At 43.1% G+C, this 19,866-nt stretch overlaps 1 protein-coding gene across 2 annotated transcripts in view; it reads left to right on the forward strand.

The window, feature by feature from the left end:
- Positions 1-19,866, forward strand: part of KDM2A (lysine demethylase 2A) — an 80,305-nt gene that overhangs the window by 11,067 nt on the left and 49,372 nt on the right. For both annotated transcript variants that reach the window (XM_081316749.1, XM_081316750.1), the window contains one exon: positions 14,241-14,379. In XM_081316749.1, coding sequence (XP_081172875.1) covers positions 14,241-14,379 — 139 coding nt within the window. The remainder of the gene's footprint in view (positions 1-14,240; positions 14,380-19,866) is intronic.

Genomic DNA, 19,866 nt, shown 5'->3' on the forward strand with positions numbered 1-19,866 from the left:
TAACTTAGGTCATAGGTAATTGCTTAGGGGGGAAAATGCATACCTCTTTCATAACTGCTTTTGTTGGTGTAAATACAGCTAATTTAGTTTTTTATTCATTTATTGGTGTCCTTGATTTTTTTCAGGCATTTTAAGTGTTATTACTGACTGACCTGCATTGTTCTATTTTGAAAATATCAATGTAAGCTATTATGGTCTGTTAGTTTGGTTGTTTCATAATAGCTTGATAGTGTTGTCTCTCAAGATGCAGTATGAGGAAAACAGTATTCTTGTAGCTCTGAAGAATTTCTTCACGGAAACATATTATATATGTTATTATTTTAATTTCACATTTTTGCTGCTGTTTTGAAGGTTAACCTCTTCAATATTAAAAATAACCATGTATTTATCTTGCAGAAAGCCAAAAATCAGACATTATACTTCATTTTGGTGCATGTTAAAGGGCTTGGTGGAAAAGTCAGGGAGATATAGAGTGAGGGGGAAAATTATTTGATCCCCTGCTGATTTTGTACGTTTGCCTACTGACAAAGAAATGATCAGTCTATAATTTTAATGGTAGGTTTATTTTAACAGTGAGAGACAGAATAACAACAAAAAAATCCAGAAAAACACATTTCAAAAAGTTATGAATTGATTTGCATTTTAATGAGTGAAATAAGTATTTGACCCCTTCGCAAAACATGACTACTGCCAAGCACCTTGGTGAGAAAGTGACAAAAGTTGGTGTGATTATTCGCAAATGGAAGAAACACAAAATAACTGTCAATCTCCCTCGGTCTGGGGCTCCATGATAGATCTCACCTTGTGGAGTTTCAATGATCATGAGAATGGTGAGAAATCAGCCCAGAACTACACAGGAGGATCTTGTCAAATGATCTCAAGGCAGCTGGGACCATAGTCACCAAGAAAACAATTGGTAACAGACTACGCCGTGAAGGATGGAAATCCTGCAACTCCCGCAATTGTGGTCAGATGAGACCAAAATTGAGTTCATTGGCATCAACTCAGTCGCCATATTAGGAGGAGGAGGAGGCTGCCTGTGATCCTTACCATCAAACATGGAGGTAGAAACATTATGCTTTTGGGGGGGGGTTTCTGCTAAGGGGACAGGACAACTTCAACACATCAAAGGGACAATGGACGGGGCCATGTATCATCAAATCTTGGGTGAGAACCTTCTTCCCTCAGCCAAGGCACTGAAAATGGGTCGTGGATGGCTATTCCAGCCTTAAAATGACCCAAAACACATGGCCAAGGAAACAAAGGAGTGGCTCAAGAAGAAGCACATAAAGGTCCTGGAGTGGCCTAGCTAGTCTCCAGACCTTAATCCCACAGAAAATCTGTGGAGGGAGCTGAAGGTTCGAGCTGCCAAACAGCCAAAATCCCTCCTGAGATGTGTGCAAACCTGGTGGCCAACTACAAGAAACGTCTGACCTCTGTGATTGCCAACAAGGGCTTTGCCATCAAGTACTAGGTCATGTCTTGGGAAAGGGTCAAATACTTATTTCACTCATTAAAATCCAAATCTATAACTTTTGAAATGCATTTTTGTATTATTGTTATTCTGTCTCTCACTGTTAAAATCTACTATTAAAATTATAGACTGATCATTTCTTTGTCACTGGGCAAACGTACAAAATCAGCAGGGGAACAAATACTTTTCCCCCTCACTGTATATATTATACCATGCAACAGAAATACTTCTATATTATTATCTATTATCCTAAATTTTTAACACCAAGCTACAGTCCAGGAGACTTGAATTCTAATCCCACCTTAGGCATGAAAGCTGACTGGGTGACTGGGCCAGTCACTCTCTCTCAGACCAACTCACTTCATAGGGTTATTATGGTGGAAAAAATAGGAGGATGGATCAATATGTTTGCTGCCTTGGGTTATTTATAAAATAATAAAGGTGGGATATAAAATAAATAATACCTTTTGCCTAGGAAATAATGACAAATAATATTAATGGTGCTGCTAAGTAAGAGATCTGTAACAAAACAATCAAAATGATAGTCCCAAAGGTGCTTTTTCAGGAGACAACTGGACTTTTTTGTTTTTGTTTTTCTTTGAAGACATTTCGCTTCTCATCCAAGAAGCTTCTTCAGTTCTGACTGGATGGTGGAGAATGGAAGGATTTATATTCCTTTCAGACAGCTGGTTGTTTGCATTCTTTTAGAGCAGGGGTGTCAAACTCAATTTCATTGAGGGCCGCATCAGCATTGCGGTTGCCCTCAGGGGGCCGGGTGGATATGGCCAGGGTGGGTGTGGCCTACTGGGTGGGCGTGGCCAGCTCTACATCGTTCGCATCAAGGGTGCCTATGGGGGCCTGGGCAGGAGTGGGACATATCTGAGGGTCTCTGGCAGAAGGAGAGTCTCTGGGCCAGGGCCAAGGTAGTGGGGGCTGTTCCCTCACTGTTTCCAGGATGGCTTTGCGGGCCACATGAAACCACTTCACGGGCCACATCCGGCCCCCGGGCCTTGTGTTTGACATGTCTGTTTTAGAGTGTCGTTGAGGCCATTTGGAGGTTTACCTATGTCCTCAGGGTCACCTGAGCAGTGCAGATATGTGTGGAGCCTTCTTGGCTGCAGGATGTTTTCTGCCCTGTGTCCCTTCATTGTTGAAGGTCTCAACAACTCTCCAAAAGAGAAACGTCTTCAAAGAAAAAAACAAGAAAGTCCAGTTGCCTCCTGAAAAAGCACCTTTGGGACAACCATGACCTGGATGACTGAGAATCTCCATAGACAATCAGAATGAGATTGGCTGTTAGAATGTTTTAAGGTTTCCTACTAAAGTGATTCTCTTAAGACTAAAAGTTCTTAAGGAGAAGAAGAATGAGGAATTCAATACTGTATAAAATTTTAGGAATAAAAGAAAAATCAGTTTATTTCTTTGTCTACTGTAAATTAAAAATGGGGACTGTAAGTGAGAAGTATCTTGGAAGTGTGAAAATGTATGTTTTGAAGTTCAGGAAAGATTCTTAAGCAGGACTGTTAACAATTTGTGTTACAAATCACAGTGGACTACATGCATAGTTTCTAGTTGTCAATAATGTATATATGTACAATTTTCCATCTGTCACACAAACATTTGCATTTTGGAGAACACAACAATTGACTATAAAACAAGCCTTTTATTTTTATATATAAGTAAAATGTGGATTCTTAAACTCATTAAAATACATTACATTTTTGTTTTTATAGTACTATGAGAATTGTTACACTTTGCAGCTGTCTAAAGATTTATATTTTCTTAACAGAAATTTTGCCTGATTTTTTTGGGTTTTACAAAATGCAAAATTGGTACAGAATAGTGTTTGTTTGCTCGAAGAATTAAACTTACACTGAAAATAAGCTTGGCTCTAATCTTTTTTGCAATGCTATTTTAGTTAAGTCCAACTTTGCCTGTTTTGAGGACTATTTAATATTACTATACTGTATATAAGGTTTTCTTAGATAGTTTTCTCCAAGAGGCAAACACCTCTCTGGCTATATCCTTGTATCAGAGAGGGCTATATAGTTCATATTTTTTTCTGTCTTTGAATTTTCTGTTCTAAAAATTGTTGAAATTAGCTGTATCTCTATTAATATTTCAGGGCATAATGAGGGTGTTAGAATAGAATATCTATTTTAAGTTTTAATGTGTATTCATATCTATGTCCTGTTTTCTGAAGCCATGTTCTACTAGTATAGAAAATATCGTAGAAAAAAATGCATGTATTAAAAACTACAGTACTTTGTGAGATTTCCATATACGGCTATCATTTAAAAATCTGGTAACTTCTTCACATGTTCTCAATTTTCCAAATGTATCCATTGGACTCCAGAGGTGGAAAACCTACACGGAGTATCTTAAAGCAGGAAATCATTATTTTAAAAGCTTGATGAAACAAAATATTTTTAGATCATCTGTAAAAGAGAGGAATCACTTCCCTGTCTCAAGATGGGCCATTCTGTAGTTTGAAATAACTGCTGAGAAAGCTTTGGATTTTGGATTTTTCATGGTCATTAGTTGATTTCTAAGATTCCAAATTTTCCCAGTTATTGAAGGAACTCTTTTGAAGTATTTAGAGCTTTAAAAACATACAAAAGTTGAGAGTGATTTTTAAAAATATTTAGAATGTTTATTTCACATTTATTGGAGTCAGTTAAAATATTTAATATAGGATTCTTCTATTGTCTTAAGAGTATTCCAGAGATTGTTAACTCACTAGTAGTTTTTTATTTACTGCACAAATAAGCTGTTTCAATTATAGATTGTGCTCAACTTAGGACCACAATTGAGCCCAAAATTTATGTTGCTAAGTGAAAAACTTTTTGAGTTTTGCCCCATTTTTTACTTTTCTTGCCACATTTGTTAAGTGAATCACTTCAGTTCTTAAATTAGTAACACAGTTGTTAAGTTTGTTTCCCCCTTGACTTTGCTTGTCAGAAGGTTGCAAAAGGTGATCACATGACCCTGGGACACTGCAATCGTCATAAATGTGAATCAGTTGTCTAGCATTCGAATGTAAATCATGTGACCATGGGGATGTTTCAATGACCACAAGTGTCAAAAATGATCATAAGTCACTTTTTTCAGTGCTGTTGTAACTTTGAACGCTTATTAAACAAACTGTTGTAAGTTGAGGACTGTACAGAGGCAAAAAGAGCCATTCAATTTGTTTTTTAGAAATTTGTATTAGCCAATCACATATTTAATGGTAGGATTGAAATTGAAGTTGTGAGTTGCAAAGGCTGGAAAGAGACAAAATCAAAACTCTTGGGACTACCTGTAATTTGTAAACTAGCATAAGAAATGGGCAGCAGGTAATACATAGATGTAGATTCTAGCCTGTACAAGTTGATCTTTGTGATATATAAGCTTGCTTATTCATTGTAAGCAATCTTATATTTTGTATAAAGAAGCACTTCATCTACTGATGTGAAATTTTTGATTTCTCATAAGAGCACCAAATTCCTTAAGAAAGTTTTTTTAAAAAATCCCATTTATATCCCACCGTTCTCTGAAGACTCAGGGCGGCTTACAATCTAAAGCACAAATCAATGTGCTTAGCAATAGCCTTCATTCTATGTATATGCCTGCTTGTTAGGGCTTTCACACACACCCCAAGCAGCATTATTACAAAGTCAGCTTAATTGCCCCCAACAATCTGGGTCCTCATTTTACCTACCTCAGAAGGATGGAAGGCTGAGTCAACCTTGAGCCTGGTGGGACTCGAACCTGCACTAATTGCAGGCAGCTGGTGTTACTTAAGGAGGCATTAGCCCACTGCTCCATTGAAGCAAGTTTCTCTTGCTTCAAGGGAGAAAAAAAATGACTTCAGACTTCCTACACTATGTGATCCTTTGGTAGATTGGCTGACAGTGGATCAAGTTGCTATTATTCTGCTCAAGTATCAGAATCAAGTAGTATAGCTATCAGAAATACGTACTAAGCCATGGTGGCGCAGTGATTAGAATGCAATACTAATTCTGCTGACTGCTGGCTGCCCGCAATTCAGCAGTTTGATTCTCACCAGCTCAAGGTTGATTCAGCCTTCCATCCTTCCGAGGTCGGTAAAATGAGGATCCGGATTGTTGGGGGCAATATGCTGACTCTGTAAACCGCTTAGAGAGGGCTGTAAAACACTGTTAGGCGGTATATAAGTCTAAGTTGAGGTGGACCACTAGGTACTTAATTTATTAATCAGAGCAGATGGGTCAGAACATGTCCCAGCTAGCCAATCCTGCACCTCCCCCAGCTTAGGATCAGTGGCCAAAGAAACTGCAGCAGCAACAGTTCTTAAGCACCAGAATCCTATTTCTTTTCCTGACAGAGTGATAACAAATTTATGGTCCTTCTCACTCCATGTATCTGATCCAAGTGTCCGAAGCCTGGAGAAATTAGCAAAGACTAATCCCCCATGAGATTTATAATTGGTCTTTTGACTGAGGAGGGAACAAAATTAACTCTCCCCTCCCTTCTGCTACAGAACAGCCTGTAAGGTCATGATACTGGGAAAGCTACTTTTCAACTCTACCTTCAGCATGATTGTGAGGACTAATGGAGTGCTGTCTTCATTCTTACTTCAACTGCTTTTAAGACTTAGCCTAACCTCTCTTTCAAAATGAAATTCAGTGGTGAAAAAAGTAAGGTTCTACATTTAGGCAAGAAAAACCAAATGTACAGGTATAGTATAGGTGGTACCTTGCTCAATAGTAGTAACTGTGAGAGGGATCTCAGAGTCCTAGTGGACAATCACTTCAATATGAGCCAGCAGTGTGCTGCAGCTGCCAAAAAAGCCAACACAGTGCTAGGCTGCATTAACAGAGGGATAGAATCAAGATCACGTGAAGTACTAATACCACTTTACAAGGCCTTGGTAAGGCCACACTTGGAATACTGCATCCAGTTTTGGTCACCATGATGTAAAAAACATGTTGAGACTCTAGAAAGAGTACAGAGAAGGGCAACAAAGATGATCAGGGGACTGGAGGCTAAAACATATAAGGAACTGTTGCTGGAATTGGGTATGTCTAGTTCAGGGCTCAGCAACCTGAAACAGTGAAAGAGCCACTCGGAACCGGTTCCCTCACAAAAGGGAAAACTGGGAGCCGCAAAAAATGTGTGCACATGCGCGTACATGCGCGCATGCGCAGAACACAGTTTGACTGAAGAGTGGAGCCAAGGCGAGCTATGCACCTACCCTGTATGTTTGAATTGATTGGTTGAACTTTTTTAGTCCCACTTTTTTTTTTGGACTGCACATGGCAGAGGACTGGGAGCCGCAGGAGATGGCCGAAAGAGCCGCATGCGGCTCCGGAGCCGCAGGTTGCAGACCTGTGGTCTAGTTTAATGAAGAGAAGGACAAGGGGGGACATGATAGCAGTGTTCCAATATCTCAAAGAAGAGGGAATCAAGCTATTCTCCAAAGTGTCTGAAGGCAGGACAAGAAGCAACGGATGGAAACTAATCAAGGAAAGAAGCAAGCTAGAACTGAGGAGAAACTTCCTGACAGCTAGAATAATTAACCAGTGGAACAACCTGCCTCCAGAAGCGGTGAATGCTCCAACATTGGAAGTTTTTAAGAAGAGACTGGACAGCCATTTGTCTGAAATGATATAGGGTTTCCTGCCTGAGCAGGGGGTTGGACTAGATGACCTCCAAGGTCCCTCCCAGCATTGTTGTTGTTATTCCCCTCTTTTGTGTAATAACTGATAGTTGCCAAAATATTTAAAGTAACAGAACAGCTATTGTTTCCAAATGCAAACTTGGTACTATTGATCAAAAATGCTACTATTGCTAGACTCGTTTCATCTTTTTCCCCCTGACATCTATACTGCCTGTATGACCAAGAGAAAAGGTTTTTTTGAGAATTCCCAGTCCCAGCTCTTTTGCTATTTATTCCCCTTAATCAGTCGGCAAAACTGTAATCTGAAATTAAATATTGGCTGAATAGATGCATTTATTTTACAAAGCTTGTTAGCAGTAGAAAAAATAAAACATGCTATTGCTATCAAAATATTTAAGATCAAAAATATTTGTTGATTTCCTCAACATAAAACCATAAAACAGACTCAAACATAGGCTAAACTATATATTAGGACCATCTTGGACTATGTATGGAGTCCAGGAGATGTTTGATATAGGGAACTATCTAAGCATAAGCTGAACAAATCCAAATAGTCTTCTGTCTTTTGAGCTGGATGCTGAGGCTTTTTCAGATGTGATTTTGAAAGTAGAGCTTAAGATAAGAGATAATGTACCTTGTTTACAACCAGTTATGTTTCTACAGCAACATAATGCAAATAAAACAGTCTGTCTAGGGATGCTCTAAATCTCTAAGGAATCTGGAAGATCCCAACAAACAAGGCTACCTCAATATTGTGTATTAAATGACTTAGGGTCCTATTTATGTAGGCTATTTAATAATGTGTTCTTTGCATTAAAGGATACATGAGCCATAATTGCATGGCTCAGTGTAGCTCTCTGCAGACATTCAGGCTGTGCATTCTAAAGTTGGAAGTGATGGACAAGAGGACACCAGTTCTGCCTATTGCATCCTTGAGTCTGTTGGTTTCAATAAAACCTTGGGTGCATTAAGCGCTGAGATTTGGAAAGAGGGCTATAACATGTTCTTTTACACTTTAATAATGCATAAAAATGTACATTATCAGGTATATACAATATATATTTTATTGCTGCACTAGTTTTGCTGTTTATTTTTATAAACTGCTTAGTGTATACATTTTGCAGAAGAACTGGGCATTAGTGGGTAGAATGAACCTTGTCATATAGGCAAAGCTGCCTATAGGAAATAAATCATCATCTTATGCAATTAACCCATGTTAGTTTTTATAAATAAAATTATTAAAATTTTATTACATTTACTAAAAATATTAAGCAGATAAGGAAAAATAGAAAATGCTGTGGAAATAGGAAAATATTCACTGCAAAATTGGCTATCTCTTGAGCTGTGTTCTGAACTGTTCTGTGTTATTTGCTTTATTCATATGTAAAAGCAGAATTAGAATGTATGGAATAACTGTTGATTAGTCTTTGGGTATGTACTGTACTGCTTCTCTTACTGCTTAAACTAAGCCATAGTAACATGATCAGAGGTTCAGGGATGTTAGCCGCAGTCCCGTGCCGTAGACAGGTTATGACTTTTTGATCCTGGAGTTCTAGGACACCTAAAGGTCTTCATTGGCCTATCCCAGGTTACTGATGAACCTAGTAGGGTTTCAGAGAAAATCTGGAGTTATTCCTGAAGCTCTGTTTCATGGTTCAGCTGAGGCCTTAATCATGACTTGAAATGAGCATATTCCAGTAATTCTGCCTCTGTGGACTTAGCAGTTGTGTGTTCTGCACAGTATCCTGGTCTACACAGGAGTTCTGGGAGATGAACAGAACTAAGAGAGACTTATAGCCCACTAGAGAAAGATGAACGGTGATGCCAACCAGATATAAGTAAGAGCCTTCATTAGGACTTAACATGTGATAATAAAAGCAGCAAAGTGAGTTAATAACAGAGTAACAAAATTGGAAGGGACCTTGGAGGTCTTCTAGTGTAACACCCTGCTCAGGCAGGAAACCCTACCATTTCAGAGAAATGGTTGTTCAATCTCTTGTTAAAAACCTCCAGTGACGGAGCACCCACAACTTCCGTAAGCAAGCCTTTCCACTGGCTCATTGTTCTCACTGTTAGGAAATTTCTCCTTAGTTCTAGTTTCTCTCCTTCTAGGTTGTTTCTCTCCTTGATTAGTTTCTATCCATTTTTTCTTGTCTTGCTTTCTGGTGCTTTGGAAAGTAGGTTAACCCCCTCTTCTTTGTGGTAGCCCCTCAAATATTGGGACACTGCTATTATGTCACCCCTAGTCCTTTTTTTTCACTAGACTAAATTAGTTCACTCCGCTGCTCTTATTGTATCTGCAGACAGCTACCCAATGGACCCTGTTTTGGGTTACCAGGGCACTCTTGGATAAGAAGGGGCAAAGAGAGCCCTTGCAGAGTTGCTGTGAAGCCTATTCAAGCGGAGTTGAACTCCACCTGGGCAGGTCTTATGAAACTGACCAAGGCACATCCTAGTTTGATTATCTGGGAAGAGTTTAAGCAATGTTATCTCATTGCTCTGGACTTAAGAAAATATTTCAACCCCTTTTGCCTAAGTCATTGTTTCTTATGTGGTCTGAGGAACTTTAGGTATCTGCAGAATCAAAATTATTAGCCAGATATTGAAGACACTTGTTGTTAGTTGCGAAGTTGTGTCCAACCCATCACCACCCCATGGACAACATTCCTCCAGGCCTTCCTGACCTCTACCATCTTCTGGAATCCATTTAAGCTCACACCTAGTGCTTCAGTGACTTCATCCAGCCACCTCATTCTCTGTCGTCCCATTCTTCTATTGACCTCAATCTTTCCCAGCATTAGGCTCTCCTCCAGTGAGTCCTTCCTTCTCATTAGGTGGCCAGAGTATTTGAGTTTTAGCTTCAGGATCTGGCCTTCTAAAGAGCAGTCAGGGTTGATCTCCTCTAGGACTGACCAGTTTAAATGCCTTGCAGTCCAAGGGACTCGCAGGAGTCTTCTCCAGCACCATAGTTCAAAGGCCTCAATTCTTTGGCGCTCAGCCTTTCTTATGGTCCAACTTTCACAGCCATACAATGCAACACTTTTGTTGGCAGGGTGATGTCTCTGCTTTTTAGTATGTTGTCTAGATTTGCCATAGCTTTCCTCCCCAGGAGCAAGCTTCTTTTAATTTCTTGGCTGTAGTTCCCATCTGCAGTGATCTTATCTATTTGCCAGGAAGTGAGAGGGCCAGATGCCATGATCTTGGTTTTCTTAATGTTAAGTTTCAACTCAACCTTTGCACTCTCCTTCACCCGCAACAAGAGGCTCTTTAGTTCCTCTTCACTTTCTGCCATTAGAGTGGTATCTGTATATTTTAGGTTGTTGATATTTCTCCCGGCAATCTTAATTCCAACTTTTGATTCATCTAGCCCTGCCTTTCTCATGATGTGCTCTGCATATAAGTTAAATAGGCAGGGCGACAGTATACAGCCTTGCCGGACTCCTTTCCCAATTTTGAACCAATCAGTGGTTCTGTGTCCAGTTTTCACTGTTGCTTCTTGACTCGCGTATAGGTTTCTCAAGAGACAAATAAGATGGTCTGGTACTCCCATCTCTTTAAGAACTTGCCACAGTTTGTTGTCATCCACACAATCAAAGGCTTTAGCATAGTCAATGAAGCAGAAGTAGATGTTTTTCTGGAACTCCCTAGCTTTCTCCATGATCCAGCATATGTTGGCAATTTGCTCTTTCATTCCTCTGCCTCTTCAAAATCCTGCCTGTACTTCTGGTAGTTCTCAATACACATACTGCTGGAGTCTAGCTTTTAGGACTTTAAACATAACTTTACTAGCATATGAAATGAGTGCAATGGTGCGATAGTTTGAACATTCTTTGGCACTGCCTTTCTTTGGAATTGGAATGTAAACTGATCTTTTCCAATCCTGTGGCCACTGTTGAGTTTTCCAAATTTGCTGGCAAATTGAGTGTAGCACTTTTACTGCATCATCTTTTAAGATTTTGAATAGCTCAGCTGGAATACTGTCATCTCTGCTAGCTTTGTTGTTGTTCAGATTTCCTAAGGTCCATTTCACTTCACATTCTAGGATGTCTGGCTCGAGGTCAGTGACCACCTCATTGTGATTATCAGGGACGTTAAGCTCATTCTTGTATAGTTCTTCTGTGTAATTTTGCCACCTCTTCTTAATCTCTTCTGCCTCTGTTAGGTCCCTGCCATTTTGGTCCTTTATCATGCCCATTTTTGCATTAAACGTTCCCTTCATCTCTCCAATTTTCTTGAAAAGATCTCTGGTCCTCCCTATTCTATTGTTTTCTTCTATTTCTTTGCACTGTTCATTTAAGAAGGCATTCTTATCTCTTCTAGCTATTCTCTGAATTCTGCATTCAATTGGGTGTATCTTTCTTTTTCTCCCTTGCCTTTCGCTTCCCTCCTTTCCTCAGCTATTTGCAAAGCTTCCCCAGACAGCCATTTTGCTTTCTTGCATTTCTTTTTCTTTGGGATGGTTTTGGTTGCTACCTGTTCTACAATGTTGCGAACCTCGGTCCATAGTTCTTCAGGCACTCTGTCTATCAGATCTAATTCCTTAAATCTATTTGTCACCTCTACTGTATATCAACAGGGATATGATTTAATTCATACCTGAGTGGCTTAGTGCTTTCCCCTACTTTCTTCAGTTTAAGCCTAAACTTTGCAACAAGAAGCTCATGGTCTGAGCCACAGTCAGCTCCTGGTCTTGTTTTTACTGACTGTATAGAGCTTCTCCATCTTTGGCTGCAAAGCATATAGTCAATCTGATTTCTGTGTTGACCGTCTGGTGATGTCCATGTGTAGAGCCGTCTCTTGGGTTGTTGGAAAAGAGTGTTTGCTATGACCATCGTATTCTCTTGACAAAATTCTGTCAGCCTGTGCCCTGCTTCATTTTGTACTCCAAGGCCAAACTTGCCTGTTATTCTGGTTATCTTTTGCCTTCCTACTTTAGCATTCCAATCCCCCATGATGATAAGGACATCATTTTTTGGGTGTTAATTCTATAAGGTGGTTTAGAGCTTCATAGAACCGGTCAGTTTCATCCTCTTCAGCACCAGTGGTTGGGGCATAGACCTGGACTAATGTGATATTGAATGGTTTGCCTTGGATTCACACTGAGATCATTTTGTCATTTTTGCGATTGTATCCCAGTATTGCTTTTCCTACCCTATTATTGACTATGAAGGCTACTCCATTTCTTCTGAAGGATTCTTGCCTGCAGTAGTATACCTGATGGTCATCTGAATTAAATTCACCCATCCCTGTCCATTTTAGTTCGCTGATTCTTAAGATGTTGATGTTCGGTCTTGTCATCTCTTGTTTGACCACGTCCAGCTTGCCTTGATTCATGAATCTTACATTTCAGGTTTCTATGGAGAATAAATCTTTACAGCATTGGATTTTCCTTTCACCACCAGATGCATCCACAGCTGAGCGTCTCTTCGGCTTTGGCCCAGTCGCTTCATTCTTTCTTGTGCTACTAGTACTAACCCTCTGCTCTTCCCCAGTAGCATATTGGATGCCTTCCGACCTGAGGGGCTCATCTTCCAGCATCATATCTTTTTGCCTTTTGTACTGTCCATGGGTTTTCATGGCAAAGATACTGGAGTGGGTTACCATTTCCTTCTCCAGTGGATCACATTGTGTTAGATCTCTCTGCTATGACCTGTCTTGGGTGGCCCTGCATGGCATAGCTCATAGCTTCATTGAGTTACACAAGCCCCTTCCCCACGACAAGGCAGTAATCCATAGAGGGGTGAAGACACTTGCAAAAATTTAAAACAGTGTAACTCTTCTCATTATTTTTTTATTCACTAAAATATCATTTTTTCATAAATACTTTATGTTAATATCCAATGGGTTTAATTTTATTATTTTTACAATAAAATATTCCTTGAATAGATTAATTTTAATTTTTAATGCAGTAAATATAATCCATACAAACAAAAGCTGCTTCTTCAGATCCTGAGAGCAAAAGGTTTAGGAAACATTGGCCTAAAAGTAATGAATCCTACATACAGGTACTCTTCAGGGTATGACCCCCCCTAATGGACCTTGCCCATTAGGGTCATAAGTCAAAGCTGTCATAAAATAAATTGGATTCATTTGTGACACTTTTTACCATGCTTGTTAAGTGAAACAACCAGGTCATTAAGTGAAAGAAGGTGTTCAGTTAGGATATGAATGGAGTCCAAAGAATATATGGTGCAAGTGTGTGGTGGAAGTGCTGCTTAATGAGGCACCATGAAGTCTATAGTAGTGTTGTTTTATTTTCTATGTCAATTTTGCTGTGAGCTAAACAAGGTTATTGTATATCTGGACATCCATCTTATGTAGTGTATATCGCAGGTGGTGCTAAGCAATGCAGTTGTTAAGAGAGCTTTGCCTCATTTTACTTCCTTTTTGCCACAGGTATTAAGAGAATCATTGCAGTTGTTAAGTGAATCATGCTCATATTAAGCGAATCAGGCTACCCTCATTGGCTTTGCTTCTCAGAAGCTGGCTGGGAAGGTTACACATGACCCTGGGACAGTGTAACTGTCATAAATTCATGCAGGTTGCCAAGTACCTGAATGTTGATTACATGACCATGTAATCAACAGTTTTAAGTAAGAAAAACAGTCCTAAGTCACTTTTTTCAGTGTCATTGTAAAAGTTTAAATAGTCACTAAACAAATGGTTATATGTCAAGGACTTTCCTGCACTGTAAGATTGGAAAAGTATTGTCTTAAATATTAAGGACTGGAATAAAAAAATATGTGATTTTTTTATATGACTGGGAGGGGGTTATTAATCAAGAACAGATACAATATGTTTGAACTATTTTTCATATTATTTTACAAGAAAATACTATTTTAATGCTTAATTGATAAATTATAGCTAAACGAACATATACTATAGTTGTTTATGTAAATTTAGTTTATTAATTGTATTTTATGTTTGTGTTTTGATATTGCAATTGCATAAATAATTTGTTCAACATTAGTTTTTTCCCCCCTTTGTTTTCTATATTGTTTTATCTTTGTCTCTTTTAAAACTAATAATTAAAATGTGTATAGCTTATCCTGGGAACTCTTTGGCTACTAGATTCTTCACTATGGTTCATCCTATTCTTATAGTTTCTCATTGCTTCTACAGCGTGGTGCTATGAGGCGACGCTATGAAGATGATGGCATCTCAGATGATGAAATTGAAGGCAAGCGAACATTTGACCTTGAAGAAAAACTTACTACCAACAAATTTAATGCTAACTTTGTAGTGTTCATGGAAGGCAAAGGTGAGTATCCTTTCTACCATACTGTCTTTCCAAGGTGAGATTACATATGAGTATTTCACCTAACTGCTGTGACAAAGCAATTTTTTTTGTTTATTGTGCCCAATAGCATTGATAGTTGATGCTATTGGGCATAATAAATATTGAGATTCTTAAAAAATTCAGCCCTTTTGTTAGAAACTTGGTTGGTGTTTTTTTATAATAATAGAGCATTTGAAAATACAAATGAAAATTATGGCAAAAATGATTTATCACAAATGAAAGACAAACAGATTTTCATCTATAAGAGTGTATATAATTTTGGTAGTTTAGAATTTAATAAAGATAAAATACTGACATAACATGATGGGATAAGCAATTTTTGCCCAGTCTCTTCTTAAAAACTTCCAGTGTTGGACCATTCACAACTTCTGGAGGCAGGTTGTTCCACCGATTAATTGTTCTGACTGTCAGGAAATTTCTCCTTGGTTCTAGTTTGCTTCTCTCCTTGATTAGTTTCCATCCGTTGCTTCTTGTCCTGCCTTCAGGTGCTTTGGAGAATAGCTTGACTCCCTCTTCCTTGTGGCAACTGCTGAGATATTGGAACACTGCTATCATGTCACCCCTAGTTCTTCTCATCATTAAACTACACATACCCAATTCCATCAGCCGTTCCTTATATGTTTTAGCCTCCAATCCCCTAATCGTCTTTGTTGCTCTTCTCTGCACTCTTTCTATAGTCTCAACATCTTTCTATCCCTCTGTTAATGCTGCCTAGCATGGTGTTGGCTTTTTTGGCAGCTGCAGCACACTGCTGGCTCATATTTAAGTGATCATCCACTATGACTGTGAGATCCCTCTCACAGTTACTACTATTGAGCAAGGTACCACCTGTACCTGTACATTTGGCTTTTCTTGCCTAAGTGTACAACCTTACTTTTTTCATTATTGAATTTCATTTTGTTAGATAGTGCCCAACGTTCAAGTCTGTCAAAACCCTTCTGTATCTTAAGCCTATCTTCTGGAGTGTTGGCTATTCCTACCAGCTTGGTGTCATCTGCATATTTGATGAGTTCTCCATCTATCCCCTCATCCAAATCATTGATGAAGATGTTGAAGACCACTGGGCCCAGAACAGAGCCCTGGGGCACCCTACTACACACTTCCGTCCATGCAGATGCAATTCCATTGAGAATCACATGCCGAGTACAGTCAGTCAGCCAGCTACGAATCCATATGGTGTGATGCTGTCTAACCCACATTTTTATATCTTTATCAAGTAGTAGGTTGTGGTCTACTTTATCAGATGCCTTACTGAAATCCAAGTAAATTATATCCACAGCATTCCTCTGGCCCACTAATTTTGTCACCTGATCAAAGAATGCAATAAGATTTGTCTGGCATGATCTATTTATGACAAACCCATGTTGGCTTTTGGTGATGGCTTTGTTTGCCTCTAGGTGTTCTCTGATTTGTTGTTTGATTATCTTTTCCAGAATCTTCCCAGGTATTGAGGTCAGGCTGATAGGTCTGTAGTTTCCTGGATCTATTTTTTTCCCTTTTTTGAAGATGGGAACTACCGTATATACTTGAGTATAAGCCGACTCGAGTATAAGCCGAGACCCCCAATTTCACCCCCCAAAACTGGAAAAAGTTATTGACTCGAGTATAAGCCGATCCGCCGTTCTGCAAGCCTGAATACACAGGAATACCCTGTGTGGCCGCGGCTCGTCGGCAGGTCTCCGTTCCTCCTGCCGACCTTTGGGGAGGTTTGGGCGCCTCCCCAAACCTCCCCAAACCTCGGCAGGTCTCCGTTCCTCCTGCCGACCTTTGGGGAGGTTTGGGCGCCTCCCCAAACCTCCCCAAACCTCGGCAGGTCTCCGTTCCTCCTGCCGACCTTTGGGGAGGTTTGGGCGCCTCCCCAAACCTCGGCAAGTCTCCGTTCCTCCTGCCGACCTTTGGGGAGGTTTGGGCGCCTCCCCAAACCTCGGCAGGTCTCCGTTCCTCCGCGCAGACCTGCCGACCTTTGGGGAGGTTTGGGCGCCTCCCCAAACGTCCCCAAACCTCGGCAGGTCTCCGTTCCTGTTTGGGGAGGTTTGGGCGCCTCCCCAAACCTCCCCAAACCTCGGCAGGTCTCCGTTCCTCCGCGCAGACCTGCCGACGTTTGGGGAGGTTTGGGCGCCTCCCCAAACCTCCCCAAACCTCGGCAGGTCTCCGTTCCTGTTTGGGGAGGTTTGGGCGCCTCCCCAAACCTCCCCAAACCTCGGCAGGTCTCCGTTCCTCCGCGCAGACCTGCCGACGTTTGGGGAGGTTTGGGGAGGCGCCCAAACCTCCCCAAAGGTCGGCAGGAAGAACGGAGACCTGCCGAGGTTTGGGGAGGTTTGGGGAGGCGCCCAAACCTCCCCAAAGGTCGGCAGGTCTGCGCGGAGGAACGGAGACCTGCCGAGGTTTGGGGACGTTTGGGGAGGCGCCCAAACCTCCCCAAACAGGAACGGAGACCTGCCGAGGTTTGGGGACGTTTGGGGAGGCGCCCAAACCTCCCCAAAGGTCGGCAGGTCTGCGCGGAGGAACGGAGACCTGCCGAGGTTTGGGGAGGTTTGGGGAGGCGCCCAAACCTCCCCAAACAGGAACGGAGACCTGCCGAGGTTTGGGGACGTTTGGGGAGGCGCCCAAACCTCCCCAAAGGTCGGCAGGTCTGCGCGGAGGAACGGAGACCTGCCGAGGTTTGGGGAGGTTTGGGGAGGCGCCCAAACCTCCCCAAACAGGAACGGAGACCTGCCGAGGTTTGGGGAGGTTTGGGGAGGCGCCCAAACCTCCCCAAAGGTCGGCAGGTCTGTGCGGAGGAACGGAGACCTGCCGAGGTTTGGGGACGTTTGGGGAGGCGCCCAAACCTCCCCAAACAGGAACGGAGACCTGCCGAGGTTTGGGGACGTTTGGGGAGGCGCCCAAACCTCCCCAAAGGTCGGCAGGTCTGCGCGGAGGAACGGAGACCTGCCGAGGTTTGGGGAGGTTTGGGGAGGCGCCCAAACCTCCCCAAACAGGAACGGAGACCTGCCGAGGTTTGGGGACGTTTGGGGAGGCGCCCAAACCTCCCCAAAGGTCGGCAGGTCTGCGCGGAGGAACGGAGACCTGCCGAGGTTTGGGGAGGTTTGGGGAGGCGCCCAAACCTCCCCAAACAGGAACGGAGACCTGCCGAGGTTTGGGGACGTTTGGGGAGGCGCCCAAACCTCCCCAAAGGTCGGCAGGTCTGCGCGGAGGAACGGAGACCTGCCGAGGTTTGGGGAGGCGCCCAAACCTCCCCAAACAGGAACGGAGACCTGCCGAGGTTTGGGGAGGCGCCCAAACCTCCCCAAAGGTCGGCAGGTCTGCGCGGAGGAACGGAGACCTGCCGAGGTTTGGGGAGGTTTGGGGAGGCGCCCAAACCTCCCCAAACAGGAACGGAGACCTGCCGAGGTTTGGGGACGTTTGGGGAGGCGCCCAAACCTCCCCAAAGGTCGGCAGGTCTGCGCGGAGGAACGGAGACCTGCCGAGGTTTGGGGAGGTTTGGGGAGGCGCCCAAACCTCCCCAAACAGGAACGGAGACCTGCCGAGGTTTGGGGAGGCGCCCAAACCTCCCCAAAGGTCGGCAGGAGGAACGGAGACCTGCCGAGGTTTGGGGAGGCGCCCAAACCTCCCCAAAGGTCGGCAGGAGGAACGGAGACCTGGGGAGGTTTGGGGAGGCGCCCAAACCTCCCCAAAGGTCGGCAGGAGGAACGGAGACCTGCCGAGGTTTGGGGAGGCGCCCAAACCTCCCCAAAGGTCGGCAGGAGGAACGGAGACCTGCCGAGGTTTGGGGAGGCGCCCAAACCTCCCCAAAGGTCGGCAGGAGGAACGGAGACCTGCCGACGTTTGGGGAGGTTTGGGGAGGCGCCCAAACCTCCCCAAACAGGAACGGAGACCTGCCGAGGTTTGGGGACGTTTGGGGAGGCGCCCAAACCTCCCCAAAGGTCGGCAGGTCTGCGCGGAGGAACGGAGACCTGCCGAGGTTTGGGGAGGTTTGGGGAGGCGCCCAAACCTCCCCAAACAGGAACGGAGACCTGCCGAGGTTTGGGGAGGCGCCCAAACCTCCCCAAAGGTCGGCAGGAGGAACGGAGACCTGCCGAGGTTTGGGGAGGCGCCCAAACCTCCCCAAAGGTCGGCAGGAGGAACGGAGACCTGGGGAGGTTTGGGGAGGCGCCCAAACCTCCCCAAAGGTCGGCAGGAGGAACGGAGACCTGCCGAGGTTTGGGGAGGCGCCCAAACCTCCCCAAAGGTCGGCAGGAGGAACGGAGACCTGCCGAGGTTTGGGGAGGCGCCCAAACCTCCCCAAAGGTCGGCAGGAGGAACGGAGACCTGCCGACGTTTGGGGAGGTTTGGGGAGGCGCCCAAACCTCCCCAAAGGTCGGCAGGTCTGCGCGGAGGAACGGAGACCTGCCGAGGTTTGGGGAGGCGCCCAAACCTCCCCAAACGTCGGCAAGTCTCCGTTCCTCCGCGCCCTGCCTGCCTGCTTCTTTCCGCTGCGGAAAGAAGCAGGCAGGCAAGGCGCGGAGTTTGGGGAGGTGCGCGCGCACCTCCCCAAACCTCCCCAAACTTCGGCAGGTCTCGGACGGCGGTGGCTTGGGAGAGGTGCGGGCGATCCCGGAAGCACCAAAGCCTCGGCCGCGCACAAGTCCTCGGTAAGTTTTTTTTGTTGACTGGAGTATAAGCCGAAGTGGAATTTTTCAGCCCAAAAAGTGGGCTGAAAAATTCGGCTTATACTCAAGTATATACGGTACATCAGCTCTTTTCCAGTCTTCTGGTAATTCCCCAGTGTTCCAGGATCTTTGAAAGATATAATTCAGTGGTTCTGAGATCACATCTGCCATTTCCTTCAGAATAAAACACTATCTCCCCCCGCCCCTAGTGGTTTACGTTTCTGCGATGTCAGCCATATTCCAAATATTATACACGAACCTTTAGCATGAAATCTGAAAAGCAATAATAATTTAGCATAAAGGAGTACTATTCCTGCGATCCTTACAACTTAGCATGTAGTTCCTCCTTTCCTCATCACAGCATTGGGATGGAAGATAAAACTGCAGTTTGCTTTTCTTAGTCCGTTTGAGGGACCAGTTTTCTTGTGTGCTCTTACTTCCAGTCCCATTGATTAAACAAACCATGTAGGAGGAACCCCAAGGCAAGCCTTCTCTGTTACTACATTTTCTCATTGGAATATTATCTTCCAGGGATTTATAGGACCACCATCCTACCCACCTTCAACCATTCTTTAAAAATTTGGCTTTTTCTCCAGGCCTTGAGTTACAATAGGGATCACTTTAAGCTGGATGGTATATGGAAGGATGGCTCTATTCTTTCAAACAGTTGTTGTTTGATATATAATTGTAGTTGTATGTAATGTTGTTCTTCTAACTTGGTAGAGTCTCCCAGAATAATTTTGGAGTTGGATGATGTGAAAATGTAACATAGTTGGGTTTCCATATTCACCATACTTTC

The sequence above is a fragment of the Vipera berus genome (genome assembly GCF_964194415.1).
Source record: "Vipera berus genome assembly, chromosome: 1".
NCBI lineage: Eukaryota > Metazoa > Chordata > Lepidosauria > Squamata > Viperidae > Vipera > Vipera berus.